Source organism: Leopardus geoffroyi, chromosome A1, assembly GCF_018350155.1.
Source record: "Leopardus geoffroyi isolate Oge1 chromosome A1, O.geoffroyi_Oge1_pat1.0, whole genome shotgun sequence".
Classification (NCBI taxonomy): Eukaryota; Metazoa; Chordata; class Mammalia; order Carnivora; family Felidae; genus Leopardus; species Leopardus geoffroyi.
The window spans coordinates 163083660-163102139 of record NC_059326.1 but is presented as its reverse complement, the minus strand read 5'-3'; the positions used below and the strand labels follow the sequence as shown (position 1 = coordinate 163102139).

The following is an 18480-nucleotide window of genomic DNA, read 5'->3' as shown; positions in this document are numbered from 1 at the left end:
TGTGTTGTCAAAAACTATAGTCACTTTCCATGTGTGGCTATTTAAATTTCAAAGTAAATTAAGATTACTCAGTCATAGGAGCTATATTTCAAGTATTTAATAGCTACATAGAGCTCGTGGCTACAGTATTGGACAGTATGGCTACGACAAGTTTTCATTATCATAGAATGTTCTTTATGACAGCACTGTTTTAGAAGAATGTGCTTTTTACTTAGATTGACTTTAGCTTGTTCAAAAATAGCTCACTTGCCATTTCAAGAAAAACTATTAAGATGTGTGCGTATGTTTGTATGTATGTTTTAGTTATTTGAATGTGTCATAAGATTCTTTTACTTGTTAACCTATAGGTACAGCAAAGATAAAAGCTGAGAAACGTAAACAGCTTCATCCGTTTGACAACAAGTTTAAAGATAAGGAACTTGGAACTAGTATCAAGGATTTATTTGCTAATACTTGGGTAAAGTAAAATATTTTACATGAACAAGCCAATTAAGTTGACCTGTATATTTTCTAACAGTGGATTTAAAAGAATAACCATAAAGTGTTCAGCTTAAATCTGAGGGGGACTTGAGCCCTTAATTAACTTACTCATTTTACAGATAATGGCAAAAATGGACCCACCTTACTTACCTAAGTGACGTTTCCGGGAACATGGCTAGTGTCAGAGGATGGTACTAGTTTTTTCCTTCTACCTTTTCTTTTAATTTTACTTTTGTATTATTTTGTGTTTGTTCTTTTCCTGAAGAAATACATAAGACTTATAGGTATTTGTGTAGGGAAAATTCTACATAAAATGTACTTTAGTTATGGGGTAATAATGTAGGTTTCACTGAATGGGGAGCATTTAAATGGAATACCCTAAAGCAAGAGAAGAAGTTATCCATGTGAAGAATGGTCATTAATAAAATTCCAGGCATAAAAGACACATGTGGAAACATCTTGGAGCAGCAAAGTTTTAAGAATGTTCAGTTCAGAGAAGCCTTGAGTATTTGGAGCATAGTTGCTTGGTGGGGAGAATGAACGAATAACAGGTTAGAGAGTAAGCAGAGGCTAGGTCACAAAGGTCCTTGTGGGGCATGGTAAGAACTTTAGATTTTGGTTTTAATGCAATAGGAAGTCACTCATATAGGTAAGGAAATAGTGTTTTAAGAACTTTAAACATGACTTTGGGTAAAAAATGGATTACAGTGGGGTAAGAGTTGAAAAGGCAGTATGACTCGGGTGTTATAGGAGGTTTTCTCTGGGTATTATAAATAGTAATTTTTTTATTCATATGAGACCCAACTGTAAGAACCAATTAAAGAATTATTTGGCATTTATAAAATACAGGGCTACTGACAATGAATTGTGTATGAAGAAGAAAAAATCTTCCACATGTCAACATGATTTGAGCTTCTGGGGCCTTAAAGAAAAGAAATTAAAGAGTGGCTCAGCTGATTAAGCATCTGACTTTGTTGGCTCAGGTCATGATCTCACAGTTTGTGGTTTTGAGTCCTGTGTTGGGCTCTGTGCTGACAGCTCAGAGCCTGGAGCCTCCTTCCAATTCTTTGTCTCCCCCTCTCTCTGCCCCTCCCCTGCTTGCAGTCTGCCTTTCTCTCTCTCTTAAAAATAAATATGCATTAATTTGTTTTTTTTTTAATTTTATTTTTATTTTTTTATTTATTTTATTTTATTTTTTTTAATTTTTTTTTCAACGTTTATTTATTTTTTTGGGACAGAGAGAGACAGAGCATGAACGGGGGAGGGGCAGAGAGAGAGAGGGAGACACAGAATCGGAAACAGGCTCCAGGCTCTGAGCCATCAGCCCAGAGCCTGACGCGGGGATCGAACTCACGGACCGCGAGATCGTGACCTGGCTGAAGTCGGACGCTTAACCGACTGCGCCACCCAGGCGCCCCATTAATTTGTTTTTTTTATAAAGAAAAGAAATTAAAGCCTAAAATATGGGGAAACAGATGTTCTAACAGATGTTCTAAAGCCTACATATGGACATGTAATATTAGGATCCAACAGAAAGCTTATGTATCTTATGCTCTTTCCTTTAACAATGTACCAGGCTGAGTTTCAGAAAGAAAACAGGGATAATGCGCCATACTTTAGGAAGCCTAGTAGATTAGAAAAAAATCCCGCTGTTTGCCTTATTTCATGGGGTAGCACCTGCCAAAGCTCCGTTTCTTAGTAAAATGTAGCTACGGAGCAAGCCATGTTGGTGAAATTAAAGTAGGGCATGTCTTCCCTGATAATAATGGAGTCAGGCAGTGTTTTCTGCTAGGTTGGTGGTTAATTATGAGTCATTTAATTAAGCAATGCAGCTTATTAAAGAATTCATGCAAGGAAGAGTGGAGTTGAGCAGTGGATAATGGCTATAACCCCTTATCAGCCGGGGCTAGAGTTGCTATGACTTTCTGGAAATGAGTAGAAAGTGGAACTAAAGGTGAGTTTATGCTTGCCTGTTGTAGATTTTTTAGGCAGAGAGATTTTCTTCAGTAGGGTCTGTTACTTTTCATCTAAGCCCAAAAGTCAGATGAGATGCTAGAGATGCTGACCCCTGAGGAGTAGCATCCTATTCTCCTTTGGTAAAAAGTTTTAGAGAGAGCAAGCTCTATCCTTCTCTTTGTGCTCTATTGGCTATCCAAGAGGTAAAAGGCTAATGATACATCAGATCTCTCCTCATCCATAGGTTCTTATCTGTTAGTAGGCCTGACCACTAGTAGGACTACCCAGCAGGGATATTATATAGCACTCACTAATGGTGAGACCTAATGTAAATGTCCATATTTCTTTGATTCTAAGACACACTTTTTTCCTTTACATTTTAGCATATTTAAAATTGGGCTGGTATTAAATTGGTGGAGTCTTGAAATAACTGTAAAGCAGCATGTGATTGTGACATAGTAGATATTGGCTAAGTATGGGTAAAATGGTCATGGCCATTCATATTATCATTACCTTAAGTAAGTTATATACTTTAGTGGGACTGTCCATAGTAGGCGAAACTGCTGGGTTAACTCTTCAAAAAGATGATGCAGTATTTAAGCATTGAGTTATGAAGTCATTATATATCTAGAAAGAAACAACAACAGAATATAATTTTGATATTAGTAAAGCAAACATTTGATGTTGAACGAATGACCGCTAGTTCACATTTTCTTGCAAATAACATCCAAGTGTTTTATGAAACTTAAGTAAAGGAGTCCCATAAGTAGAGATAGCATTATTGTTCTCTTATTAAGAAAACTGCTAAAGGAGATAGCATTATTGTTCTTTTATTAAGATACCTGATAAAGGACTGCCTACCACATGCCGAACTCTGCAACTGAGTCAGGAAAAATTGGCAAGTCCTTCTTAGTAGATCTAATATATTTCAAAAGCTGGTGAAACTAATATCTGCATAGTATAGGACTTTCCTTGAAGCATTGTATTGTTATGTCATTGGCAGTAATTTTTTTTTCTTGGTGGTACATAAAATAATGGTGTTTCTTACCGTTGATAGCATCTTAGAGTCCATGAAATATGGTATTTTAACCTTTCTGAGCCTCTAAAAAACTGGTGCAATAATGGTACCTTCTTCATAGGAATGTAAGGTGTATAGATTACTGCATAGCCCATAATAAAAACTCAATAAATACATAATAAATATGAATGCCTTCTTGAGATATTTCTGATTTTAGTTTAGGGAAGGAAAGTACACCAAAAATACAGGGGAAAACTTCATAAAATTTCCTTTTTATCTTGATAAGAGTGGGTTATCAACTAGAAAATAAATTTAAAAGACTAATTGAAAAATTTGATGGAATAAATATTTATTGTCTTCCTGCATTACTAATCCTATAGTTCAATACTTCCTGGTTAATGAGACTTAATTGGTACTATTTGCTTGAAGTTCAATGTCTGTTTACAAACTCCTAATATAAGAAATGACATAAAATAATTCCAGCAAGCAAATTATTCCAATCAGTGAAATGTATTACCATCATCATAAGACTACTAACAGCTAGTTAAAAAACACATCTCCTGATTTTCTAGACATAGATTTTTGAAACAAGTCTTTTTATTATAAATTTTAATTAAAAGCCAGAGAAGTGGCTATTTTTAGAATGAATTCTCTTTACTGTTACCATATTTCTTGCTGTTCCTTATTTATATATTTTAGAAAATTCATCAGTTAAGGAAACACAATAGTTTTATTCAAATGTTAGTAAAGATAATTTTAATTTAAAAATAGAAAAAATGGGCATGAATAAAAGATAACAAGCTAAAACAGAGACAAAATACTTAACATTTTTATAAAGTTATAATATCCATGAGATGAAAAGTTATAAATAAAAAGTCAATGGCATTAACTTGAAGAACAGAAAGAAAAATGACTAAGAGCAATAATAGTCTATAGCTCTCAGAATATAATAGATTAGAAGTATATTTGAAAAGAATAAAAAGAGAAAGCTTGGAAATTAGGAAATAAGTCAGGGAAAAGAAAAAAATGAAATTAAGACTGGCTGGAAGCAGGTAAGGAATAAAATTTTAAAAAATTAATCTTTATTTTTGAGAGAGAGGGAGAGAGAGAGGGAGGGAGGGAGGGAGGGAGGAGTAGAGAGAGAGGGAGACACAGAATCCAAAACAGGCTACAGGCTCTGAGCTGTCAGCACAGAGCTTGACTCAGGGCTCAAACTCATGAACTGTGATATCATGACCTGAGCCAAAGTTGGAGGCTTAACTGACTGAGCCACCCAGGCACCCCAAGGAATAAGATTTTATAGGAGAAAACTTTTTAAATGTATGGAGTAGAGAGATCAGCACTTTTACCTTCTTTTTCTTCATCTCCTACCTAAAGTTTCACACCTTATTAACAGGGAAGACATTTACATACTAAAACTCCAGTGAATGAAGAAGTGTCAATGAATATCATGATAATAAAGAACTTTTTGAATGATAAAGACCAAACAAATATAAAGTATTATTCATTGTTTGTATTTGACTATAAGTGGATGACAGAATCTATCAAAGGAAGCTAGGATCCAAAGTATTTAGATATTATTCTATTGGTAGTCAAAATACTGAATTTCCTTGGAAAGCAAGTAAATTACTATTATAGATACTAAAATCAATTTACATTTCACATAAGTAACATAATTAAAAAAATTATTGCTTGTATTTATATCAGGACATAATATACTAGTTTCAGTCTCTGAGTTGTCTACTAGGTTTGACCAAATAAATTGGTGTGGAAGGAGAGTGAGTGAAATTTCAGGATAGAGGGCTGAAACATTTTTAAACTTGAAAAAAACAGCATTCTCTACATGAGATATTGTACTCTTATTGGCAGATTTAATAAAGATAAGCATTACTTTCTATGGCTAACTATAGATATTTCATCATAAGGAATGAAGACCAGAGCAAGGGAGAAGTTAAGTGATCAGTAAAACACTTGAGAAGTTCAAGGAAGTTTATTGGTGTCCTCTTCAGCTTATGTTTTCCTCCTATTTGCTCGTAGACACGAAGGCCTTTTATTGGCAAGATCATTGTTTCTTGTCATGCTACCTTGATTAGGGTAGGAAGTAGATTAATGCTTTTACCACATAAAAGAAAAAGTTCCCCAATTAATTGGGACATTATACACCCCATCTCCAATGAACCTTGGTTGAGTCTTTAGGAACTCTTTCCTCTCTTGCATCATTGCTTTGCATTAGTTTCCTTGTTAACATTTCTTTCCCACTGTTACTCGAGCCCTGTCCTGAACCTTAGTCTACTTGTCTGTGGCCACTCTTCCATATACTTTATATTTTGCTGATCCTGTCCTTATTTCAGACTCTAAGTACATTAAGGAGTACCTAGTCTAGTTTGAAATCATACCTCCCAGACCAACATGAACCTCCTCTGGTATGGTAAAGACCTTGGTTTTAGACCAACTCTGTAATGGACTAGGGCTGAGAGCCACAGTACTACAAGATATGGCTGTTGCATAAAATTATCTGCTACTGTAAAGAACTAATTTAATTTCTCCTTTTGTATATCAACATCTACCATAATTAAGCCTGAGTTTACTAATGAAATTCCTTGAATACTGATTTGTATGTCTGGCCTTTTTCTTTGCCTCCCATATTTATATTTAAGAAAAGAATATTTATTTATTTATTTATTTATTCATTTATTTATTTATTTATTTATTTATTTATTTATTTATTTAAAAAGGAAAGCCTGGACATTTTATTGGAAAGGTCCTTTGCATTCTGAGTGTTTGCTTGCTATGCTCACATGTTCTTTCTGAATAAAGCACCCACAGCCCTTTCTGAAGAAACCCAGAAGTGTTGTGTTGTGCATTAATTGCCATGTTCTATATGATGTAGTTTAAATTCCTAGTTAAAACTAGGTCTGAGATCAGCACTTGAGCCCAAGACAGCCATCTTTAAATTTCCCAAAAACTTATCAAATATCTTGAGAAAAATATCCAATCAGGACACCTGCTATAAACTGACTAATTTCTCTTTCTTAAGAGAGTATGAATAGTCAGAAGGGAGCTTTAATAAATTGACATCAGGGGCGCCTGGGTGGCGCAGTCGGTTAAGCGTCCGACTTCAGCCAGGTCACGATCTTGCGGTCCGTGAGTTCGAGCCCCGCGTCGGGCTCTGGGCTGATGGCTCAGAACCTGGAGCCTGTTTCCGATTCTGTGTCTCCCTCTCTCTCTGCCCCTCCCCTGTTCATGCTCTGTCTCTCTCTGTCCCAAAAATAAATAAACGTTGAAAAAAAAATTAAAAAAAAAAAATAAATAAATTGACATCAAGAAAATGAATGAGAAAAGGCCATTGAGACAGAGAAGCAAATGGAGAGAGAATATACTAAGTAGCTGTAATGGAAGTAGATATAGACATAATAAGCTGACAGAAAGAAACTGAATATCTGGGCCTTTGAAGCAATTAAGACAAAGCAATGGACACAAGATAAGCTGCTGTTTGAGTCTGAATGATGTTGTTTCTTTATGAGTGCTGAATTATTCAGCTACTTAGAAAGTGTTTTTGGCTTTCTCTCTTTACAGTATAACATTATAATAAGTTTCATCGATTGGATTAAACTATGAGTCTGTTCATTTTAATTCTAAAGAGTCCAAACACAAAAATGATCTAGTACAGTGGTTCTTAGTGTGGGGCCTAGACCACCACCACCACCACCACCAACATCATCATCATCATCATCACCTGGGAATTTGTTAAAAATGCAAATTCTCAGGTCCTACTCCAGACCTACTGAAAGTAGGATCTGGCAATCTGTGTTTTATACCCTCCAAATGACTTAAAGCACACCATAGTTTGCAACAACAAATCTAATAATCTAGTGTGACCTTCTTATTTTATAACTTATGAAAATGATTTGTATTCTTTCCTGGGTACCTTCTATATGGCAGAAATTAAATTATTACATATATTCAATTCTCTTGATCACTTGGAGGTATAGATATTATCATTTCTATCTTATAGATGATGAACCAGTAATTTAAAGAGGATGAGTAATTTCTCCAAAGACATGTATATCTTTGGATACACATGCACACAGACAAAAGACACATAGGGTTGGCCGAATTGAAGTTAAAAATATAAAAACCTCTCAAAAAAAGAATATAAAAACCTCTCACATGCCTGACTCTAATGCCATTACTCTTGTGTACTCTTGTGTATTATAAAATACCGCCTAAAAATAAGATACGTAGAGACTGCTATTTGCTGATTATTGTTCCAAAAATCAATTGCAGAGCCAAGTTAAATGCTAGGTTTTCTGTTCCTTATTCTGCTTGTTATATCTAATACATACTGCCATTTCATATAAAACCATGGTATATAGTCCAATGGAATGGAGGATAGAACTCAATAACAGACTAATATATATAAGAACTTGCCACATGATAGAATAGGCACTGCAGGGATAGTTGCTCAGTAGATGTGATGACAAGTTTGGTTCTCTGTATGGTGAAATGAAGTTGGATTTCTATTTCATATCATACACAAAGGTGATTTCTAGGTTAATAAAATGTGATTAGAAAAAAACAACACAGTTAATGCTAAACCGTGAAAGAGATATCTTGTGACATAGAGGTAGGAAAGGTTAAACAAGTTTGCAGTATTGTAAAATACGAAGTAAAAATTTATGGATCAAAGATTTCGGTTCTATGAAGGAAACCGTAGACAATGGTAAAAGATGCGTGACAGTTCTTTCAACCCAACAAGAGATTGGTATTTAGAATAAACAAGAAATGATTGGAAAATCTGCATAGGAATTTCAGAAAGCCTAATAAAAATATGAATAGACAGTTTGCACACAGTAACAAATCCTAAATAGCTATGAATTACATGAAGAAATGCTCGATTGGATTTGAATTTAAGGAAGTACAAAATTACATGAAGAAATGCTCAATTGGATTTGAATTTAAGGAAGCATATTGTGGCACTGCTTCACATCCATCAGCATGGCTAAATTTTAAAAGCCAGCTAATAATATCAAGTGTTTGTGATTATGTGGGGTGTACCAGTTATCTACCGCTACATGACAAACCACCCCAAAACTTAGTGGCTTAAAATAATAAAACATGATTTTGTTCATTAATCAGCAGTTTTGTCAGGGCTTGCTCCTTTCAAATATACTTTTTTTAATGTTTATTTTTGAGAGAGAGAGAGAGAGAGAGAGACAGAGTGTGAGCAGGGGAGGAGCAGAGAGAGAGGGAGACACAAAATAGGAAACAGCATCCAGGGTCTGAGCTGCCATCACAGATCCTGATGCAGGGCTGGAACTCACAACCTATGAGATCATGACCTGAGCCTAAGTCAGCCACTTAACCTACTGAGCCACTAAGGTACTCTATGGCTTATCCCTTTCAGATCGACTTGTCAGTTAAAGTAAAGTCTGGAAAATAAAATCGTCTGGAGGCTTATTTACTCAAATATTAGCTTTTGATACTGGTTTTTTGCTGAAATACCCACACATGGCCTCTCCATCTGATCTGGGCTTTCTTATAACATGGTGAAAGAGTTCCAAGGCCAGAGTCCTAAGAGAGTGGGAGTACATAGCAGAAGTCAGATTGTCATTTTATGACCCAACATCAGAAGTCATGCTGCATCACATGCTTTGTTGAGACAGTCATAAAGGACTTTTCCAAGGTCATTGCCTCCTGATGACAGAATGGCAAAATTCTGGAAGGGAATGTGGAACTGAAAATATTGCTCTAATGGATTTTATAAAAAGTATAAGTTGCTACATGAAGAAAATAGAACTCTCTTACATTATGGTGGGATTGTTTTGGGAAAAAAATTCTAGAGAAATGATGGAATGAAGTGTACTAAATGTCAATGCCCTAGCAATCCCGTTCTAGAATATGTATTTCCAAAGGCGTTCTACCCTAGTCGTTGATGGCGCATGCACAGGGATGTTTAATGTAGCCTTATTTGTGACAGTGGGAGTGGAACTGAGCCTAAGCATTTAATGCTGTGGGAGTGGACGAGTATGGTGGAATCACACTTTGTAAAGTTTAGATAACACTCAGAAGATGAGTTAAATTAATATACAGAATATGTTTAGATTAAAAAAGTGGTGTTTAGGACTAGAAAAAAATCTAAGTTATTTTAAGAATATACAAATAAAACACCACTGAAAATTTCAAAGATATGTACATATATAGGAAATACAGAAATCTGTTTGAAAATTAATATTTTAATGTTAATTATTGTCATGTTAATTACTATGTATAGTGTAGTAGTATAATAGGTAATAGTAAACCATGACTATACATCTTTGTCAGGTTTCTCAGTAAGTTCCAAAAAATTGACTAAAATGCAGAATTTAAATGACTTTACTCTGTATGGAATTCCCGGGAGTAAAATATTATAGAATCTTAACTGTTTGTAATACTAGTGATTTTCCTTGAGTGTTGCTTAAATTATCTTTGTTTCATTTTTTAGTTAAGTAAAAAAAATTGTTAAGAAAAAAAAAGTAGATAAAAGTAAAGGGGCATTCTAGACACCTGGTTAATGGCATCTAGTTTCCCTTAAGTTTCCTAGCAAACGGCCAGACTTACAAATAAAAATTATAGAGGCAGAATTACAAATAAAAATGGTGTAAACACTACATGTCTTTAACAGTATTTGTATACTGGTGAATTGCAAATATATATATATATATATATATATATATATGCACATTTTATATATATATATGCAATATATATATAATATATATACACATATATTATATATGTATATATATTATACAAATAATAATGCATTTTCAGTTTAGATTGTGAAAGGTAAAATTTTGTTGATTGGTCATTAACATATGAGTGAATAAATCTGTTTTTCTTTACCTAACAACATAAAATAATTTGAATATGACTTATTTCTATTTCAGGTTCTGATGAAGGATCCAGTATTTATATGCCTAGCTCTGACCAAAGCTTCAGAATCTTTAGTTCTTATTGGAGCTTCTGAATTTTTGCCTATATATATAGAAAATCAGTTTGTATTAACACACACCACAGCAACTAAAGTCGCAGGTAGATCTTTTCAGCTCATTGTATTCATTTTGAAGTTTTTATATAAAGTTTTCTTATATGCATTTAGGAAATATTTCAAATAAACATAAAGCAGGAGTAATAGCATTTACTCAAGTTTTATTTTATTTTCTCTTATTTTTCTTTTCAGTGATTTTATGTATTACTCAGTGCTCATCACAATAGTATACTCTTTTTTTTTAAATTTTTTTTAACGTTTATTTATTTTTGAGACAGAGAGAGAGACAGAGTATGAATGGGGGAGGGTCAGAGAGAGAGGGAGACACAGAATCTGAAACAGGCTCCAGGCTCTGAGCTGTCAGCACAGAGCCCGATGAGGGGTTTGAACTCACTGGCCGTGAGATCATGACCTGAGCCGAAGTTGGACGCTCAACCAACTGAGCCACTCAGGCGCCCCCACAATAGTATACTCTTAATCCCCCTTTATTTCACTATGTTCCTCTCCCAACCTCTGGCAACCCCCAGCTTGGTATCTGTATTTAAAGTCTGGGTGTTTTTTTTTGTCCCTTTTGTACTTTGTTCATTTGTTTTGTTTCTTAAATTCCACATATGAGTGAGATCTTATGGTATCTGTTTTCTCTGACTGACTTGCTTCACTTAGTATTACACCCTCAAGTTCCATCCATACTGTTGTGAGCAGCAAGATTTCATTCTTTTTTATGGCTGAGTAATATTCCATCATATTTCACATTCTATCACATCTTCTTTACCCATAGGGGCTGCTTCTATAATTTGGTTTTGTAAATAATTCTGGAATAAACATAGGGAGGCATATATCCTTTTGAATCAGTGTTTCTGTATTCTTTGGATAAATAGCCAGTAGTGGAATTACCTGATCATAAACTAATGCTAATTTTAATTTTTTGAAGACCTCAAAAAATACTGTCTTCCACATTTGCTGCACCAGTTTTCATTCCCATCAACAGCATACACAGGTTCATTTTTCTTCCACATCTTTGCCAACGCTTGTTATTTCTTGTGTTTTTGAGTCTAGCCATTATGACAGGTGTGGATTGATATCTGATTGTGGTTTTGATTTGCATTTCCCTGATGATGGGTGATGTTGAACATCTTTTCATGTGTCTGAAATGTGTCTCTTGTAGGCAACATATAAGTGTTTTCTTGATAGATTCAGTCACACTGTGTCTTTTGATGGGAACATTTAGACTATTTACATTTAAAGTAATTATTGATAGGTGGGGCATCCGGGTGGCTCAGTTGATTAAGCATCCAACTTTAGCTCAGGCCATGACCTCACAACTTGTGGGTTGGAGCCCCATGTCAGGCTGTGTGCTGACAGCTCAGAGCCTGGAGCCTGCTTTAGGTTCTGTGTCTCCCTCTCTCTCTGCCCCTCTCCTGCTCACGCTCTGTCTCTCTGTCCCTCAAAAATAAATAAATATTAAAAAAATATTTTAAAAATTAAAAAAATAATTATTGATATGTAATTACCTGTAAAAATTATTGCCATTTTGTTTATTGTTTTCTGTTTATTTTTATAGTTCTTCTCTGTTCCTTTCTTCCTGTAATTGATGACTTTTTTAGTGTTATGATTGGATTACTTTCACTTTATTTTTTTATACGTCATTATAGTTTTTTGGTTTCTGGTTACCATTAGGTTTATATATAACATCCTAAGTATACGACAGTCTGTATTAGGTTGATGGTTGCTTTAATTTGAGCACATTCTAAAAACACAATATTTTTACTCTCTACCTTCCATGTTCTATATATATGCTTTTGCATTTTTAAATTTTATGAATCCCTTAACTAATTTTTTGGATGTAATTAATTTTACTATTTTTGTCTTTACCCTTCATACTAGATTTATAGGTGATTCATCTGTAGTTTTATTATACATTTGCTTGTGGGCACCTGGTTGGCTCAGTCAGTTGAGCATCTGACTTTGGCTCAGGTCATGATCTCACAGTTTGCGGGTTCAAGCCCTGTGTCAGGCTCTGTGCCAACAGCTCAGAGCCTAGAACCTGCTTTGGATTCTGTGTCTTCCTCTCTCTCTGCCCCTCCCCCACTCATGTTCTGTCTCTCTTGCTCTCAAAAATAAGTAATAAAACATTAAGAAAATTTAAAAAAAAAGATTTGTTTTTACCAGTGAATTTTTTTTCCTTTTATAATTCCTTCCGGTTCTGCCTTTTTATTTTCCACTTAAAGAAATCCTTTTAACATTTCTTACAAGGCTAGTTTAGTGGTGATGAATTCTTAACTTTCGTTTGGGAAATTCTTTTTCCTTCCACTATATCTGGATGATAAATTTTCTGGGTAAAGTATTCTTGGTTGAAGTTTTTTTTTTTTTTTTTTTTCTTTCAGCACTTTGCATATTTATGCTACTCTCTTTTGGTCTGTAATTTTCTGCTGAAAAATCAGCAGGTAGCCTTGTAGGGTTTCCCTTACCCTTTATATGTAACTGGTTGCTTTTTCTTGCTGCATTTAGGATTCTTTTTGTTTTTAATTTTTGACATTTTAATTATTATATGTCTTGGTACGTACCTTCTTGGCTTCATCTTGTTTTCTACTTCTACACTGTTCCCTCTCTCACTTCTCTTCCTTACTCCTTATAGATAGCCACTATTCTAAAGTTAGAGTGCAATGTTTCCAAACAAGTTTGTATATTTTTACTGCTTATAAGCCTATCTGTGGACAATCTATTTCTAAAATTCATACATTTTCTTGCATATATTCTTCTCCTACTTTCATTTCCAATTACATCTACCCCATTCATGTTGTTGTCTATTTAATGCTGTGGAATTCTATTTTATGAATACACCACTGTTTATTTATCCATTATCATATTAATGGACATGGAGTTACCTTTAACTTGTCACTCTTCCAAACAATGCCATAGTGAATAGGTTGTATGTGTCTACTTGTGCAGATCTGTAAAAGTTGATCTAGGTCTAGACATTAAAAGGGAATTGCTATTGTGTACATCTTCAGTTACTAGATATTAAGAATTGGCTCTCCAAAAGAGGTTGCAATTGGTATTAAATGTTTTAAGATTCTGGCATTAATGGGAAAGTCATGAATATTGCCATATATTTTATGCTGTAAAAAGCCAAGGATACATGCAAATACTTTTAGGGCAACCAGTAACAGTAAAAAATAAATAAATAAATAAATAAATAAATAAATAAATAAATAAAAGTAAAAAAATATTAATTTGGAAATTTTGATTAAAATTAAAAAAAAAAACCAAGAAAGGAAGGAAATGAGAAACATAAAACATGTGGGCCAAATAAAAACAAATGTTAAAATATGCACAAATTTTGACTATCAGCCTATTATGGAGTAGATTTTATGAAACAGGAAACACCATTGTCAGACTGTACATAGGCCAAAATCCCAAAACATAGCTGTTTTAAGGGCCATAATGACAATATTTTTCCATGAATCTGCCATATTGTTTGCTGTTCTGATAAATCTAATCAAGAGATTGGGACTAAATTTATTCAGTTTCCTACAGTGTTTAAATAAGGATAATATCAACAAAAGTCCAAACAAAGGATAAGGCCACATGCAATACTGGCCTCAACCATGCTGGCAAGATCTTGGCCCCAACCAGCTAAATAAATCCCTTGGCCCTCATGGTCTACCTTAGAAAACAAGATGGATTTCTCCTTAAGTTTCTGTATTTACCTTTTTAATTAGCCTGAATTATTAATCTAGTAAAACAGAAAGTATTAACAATAGTGTATGTTCTACCTTGGGCTAAAAAGATGAAGTTTGGGGCAATTCTGTCATCCAAATTAGTATTGATCAGTGGCTGATGCTGATCAGAATGTTTTCCAAGGCTGTGGTGTCACTGATTATTTCAACTAAAGTCAGGAACAAATTTTGTACCACCTTTTCTGATTGGATTACTCTTATACTGATAACTGCCCTCAGGTGCATATAAATAATGTGTCAGTAATCCCTCCTGGAGGCTCCTGTCAGAGAGATTTCCACAGTCTTCTGAGGGCTATTTGATCTACTGGTGGTATTTCTTTAAGCACTTCAATATTTCTTATGAATATCCCTATGGCTTGAATATACCATCTTCACTTGACAAGGAAGTTCTCTCAGATAGTTGTGAATCTGATTGGTGAATCCCAGAATGAAATATAAGTCCACAGAATCACAATGACTGCATGGGTCAGGGCTTCAGTTTTGACAAGAAGCCAGTAGTAAGCTAAGAGTTGTTTTTCCTACCTACCTATTTCAGGGAGTCAGTGAATCCAAACCCCAAGGGATTTTCCTGAATGGAGGCTGGCTCCCTCTTCCAGAGGCTCCAGTACACAAAATCTCTATAGATTTCCAGCTCCAATGGGTCATTTGGTTTGTGGTACCTCAAAGCAGGAAGAAGTATGCCATAGCTTCTTGATTAGCTTCAAAAGTAGGTCGGGATTACACTCACTGTAGGTTAGCTGATAGAAAAGACCACTAAAGTAGAATATCCACCTGAGTCACCTAGTGTCTCTAATACTCAGAGTCCAAAGCTATGCTATAATTCCTTTTGGTCAGGGGGAAGGAGAACGACAATTTGTCTTTAATTGCCAGAGAGATTGAGCATTGTGAATCTGTCTACATAGTTCCCCCAAAACTTGATGAGCATTCTTCTGGATTTTGTTGGGCTTTATCAGTCATCTTTGCTGATGAAGGTGTGATAACACCAAAGTCAGAGCTTTTGAGTCTGAGACTTCTGACTCTCCATCCTACTGAACATTTATCTATCATTGAAAGCTTTTGGCATCAGATGATAATGGTACTCACAATAAATCCTTATCTACCCCATTGTAGTAAATATCAGGGGAGTTTAGGGTGTACTGAAAATGTATAGTTATGGCCTTGCAGCATGAATGAGAATTGGTTTTTGTCTTTGGTTCCTAATGGGATAAAAAAGAAGGTTTTGGCAATGTCCAAGATAGCATCTCAAGTACCATTTGTGTGTGCCATTAATTTAGTTACCTCAGATGTTTGGAACTTCAAGAGGTATAGGAGCAACAAATGAGTTTAATTGGTGGTTAATCTGCTATAAATCTCAATTCCCTAATAAGGGACTATGTTTTCACTGGACATAAGGTCTGGTGAATTGAGTTATTGCTCAAATCCTATTCTCTTACTACCCCTGCTTCCTTTAAATCCGTAATCAAAGCTGAGATTTCCCTTTCTCCTCCTGAGATTCTATGTTGTTTCCATTAGACCATACAAGAGGAGACAGGCACACAGGTTCGGGTAAAAAATTATGTGTTTCACTTTTACTTTTGGAGTTTAGGAGCATAAATAATACAAGCTTGTAAAATATAATTACCAATTATACATTTTGGAATTGAAGCCATAGCATTAGTATATTGAAGTTACACCAAAAGTACATTCAAGTTGTCCAAAGCCTCACTCACAAGATCATTTTACCTCCTTTTCTGAGGCATTTTAAGAGTCCAAATTCCATTCAATGTCTTATTTATGGTTTTACATAGGAAAATGTCTTTCTTAGGGAAATCTTCCAGAGATGGTCACAACCCTAAAGCAAAACAACTGTTAGATGTTTTACTTTTGTCTTAGACTGGGTCCAAGGTTGACAGAAGAGACTGCAGGAGGAACTGGGCCCTCAGACAGCCCAGCTCTGGCCAATTCACATTAACAAGCAATTATGAACTCTACTGTCTCATCAGCAAAGCAAATCAGATCAGCCTCTAATGATTCACTGGTTTTCGTCTATAGTGGTTGCATATTTCCCTCCGTTCCCTCTAAACCTACTATGTTGAAAGTTTTTATCATGAATGAATTTTGTACTTTGTCAGATGCTTTCCTGCATTTGTTGAAATTGTCATTATAATTGTACACCTTTATAACTGTTGTCTGAAATCAGGAGAAATCCTCTAACCAGGATGAATCTTAGTAGTAGTTGTTACAAAGGGATAGGTCTAGGATTTTTATAGTTTCAGGTCTCATATTTAGGTCCTTAATCCATTTTGAGTTTATTTTTATATAGTGTAAGAGAGTGGTCCATATTTTCATTTTTTTACCTGTCATGTCCCGTTTTCCCATCACCATTTATTGAAGAGACTGTGTTTCCCTCATTGTGTATTTTTTTAATGTTTTATTTATTTTTGAGAGAAGGAGCGAACAGGGTTGGGGTGGAGAGAGAGGGAGACAGAGGATCCAAGTGGGCTCTGTGCTGACAGCAGCGAGCCTGATGTGGGGCTCAAATTCATGAACTGTGAGATCATGACCTGAGCCAAAGTCCGACGCTCAACCAATGGAGCCACCCAAGCACCCCCTTCCCATTGCATATTGTTTCCTGCTTTGTTGAAGATTAATTGACCATATAGTTTTGGGTTTATTTCTGGGTTTTATGTTCTATTGATCTATTTTGTACTAGTAACATAGTATTTTGATCACTAGAACTTTGTAATATAACTTGAAGTCAGGAATTGTGATGCCTGCAGCTTTGCTTTTCTTTTTCAGCATTGCTTTGGCTATTTGGGATCTTTTGTGGTTTCATACAAATTTTAGGATTGTTCTACTTCTGTGAAAAATGATGTTGGTGTTTTGACAGGGGTTGCATTAAATGCATAGATTGCTTTGGGTAGTATAGACATTTAAATTTTTTTTTTCTTCTGATCAATGAGCATGGTATGTCTTTCCATTTTTGTGTGTCATCTTCAATTTCCTACATCAATGTTTTATAGTTTTACGTTACAGATCTTTCACCTCTTTGGTTAAGTTTATTCTTAGGTATTTTATTATTTCTGGTGCAGTTGTAAATGACATTGTTTTCTAATTTTTTCTCTCTACTGCTACATTCTTAGTGTATAGAAATGCAACAGATTTCTGTATATTAATTTTGTCTCCTGTGACTTTCCTGAATTCATTTATCATTCTAGTAGCTTTTTTGGTGGTCTTTAAAGTTTTCTATAGGTAGCATCATGTAATCTGCATATAGTGAAAATTTTACTTCTTCTTTACTAATTTGAATGCCTTTTGTTTCTGTTTGTTGTCTGATTGCTGTGGTTAGGACTTCTAGTACTATGTTGAATAACGTGGTGAGAGTAGACATCCTTATCTTTTTCCTGACTTTGGGGGAAAAGCTCTGTTTTTCCCCACTGCGGATGATGTTAGCTGTGAGTTTTCTCATATAAGACTTTTATTATGTTGAGATATATTCCCTCTAAACCTACTTTGTTGAGAGTTTTTATCATGGATAAATGTTATACTTTGTAAAATGCTTTCCTGCATTTGTTGAAATGATCCTATGGTTTTTATCCTCTTATTGATGTGATGCATCACATTGATTAAATTGTGAATATTGAACCACCTTTGCATTCTGACAATAATTACCACTTGATTGTGGTTAGTTATTTTTCAATGTATTGTTGAATTGTTTGGCAATATTTTGTTCAGGATTTTTTGCATCTATGTTCATCAGAGATATTGACCTATTATTCTTTTCTTTAGTGGTGTCTTTATCTGGTTTTGGTATCAGGGTAATTCTGGCCTCATAGAATGAATTTGGGTTTTCCTTCCTCTTCTATTGTTTGGAAAAGTTTGAGAAGAATAGGTATTCACTCTTCTTTTAATGTTTGGTAGAATTCACCTGTGGAGCCCTCTGGTTTTGGGTTTCTTTCTGGGTTTGCAAAGTTTTGTTTGTGGGAGTTTTTTAATTACTTATTGAATTTCATTGTTGGTAATTAGTCTTTCAAGCTTTATATATCTTCTTGTTTCAGTTTTGGTAGGTTATATGTTTCTGGGAATTTATCCATTTCTTTTAAGTCATCAGATTTGTTAGCATGTAATTTTTCATAATATTCTCTTATAATCCTTTGTATTTCTGTGGTGTCTGTCATTTGTTATTTTCCTCTTTTATTTATGATTTTATTTGATTCTTTTTTTTTATGAGTCTGGCTAGAGGTTTATTAATTTTGTTATCTTTTCAAAGAACTAGT

The 18480-nt window shown here is 34.7% G+C and overlaps 1 protein-coding gene across 2 annotated transcripts in view; it reads left to right on the top strand.

Annotated features, from left to right (window-relative positions):
- Positions 1-18480, top strand: part of SLCO6A1 (solute carrier organic anion transporter family member 6A1) — a 100663-nt gene that overhangs the window by 18485 nt on the left and 63698 nt on the right. For both annotated transcript variants that reach the window (XM_045499468.1, XM_045499476.1), the window contains exons 6-7: positions 348-457; positions 10384-10528. In XM_045499468.1, coding sequence (XP_045355424.1) covers positions 348-457; positions 10384-10528 — 255 coding nt within the window. The remainder of the gene's footprint in view (positions 1-347; positions 458-10383; positions 10529-18480) is intronic.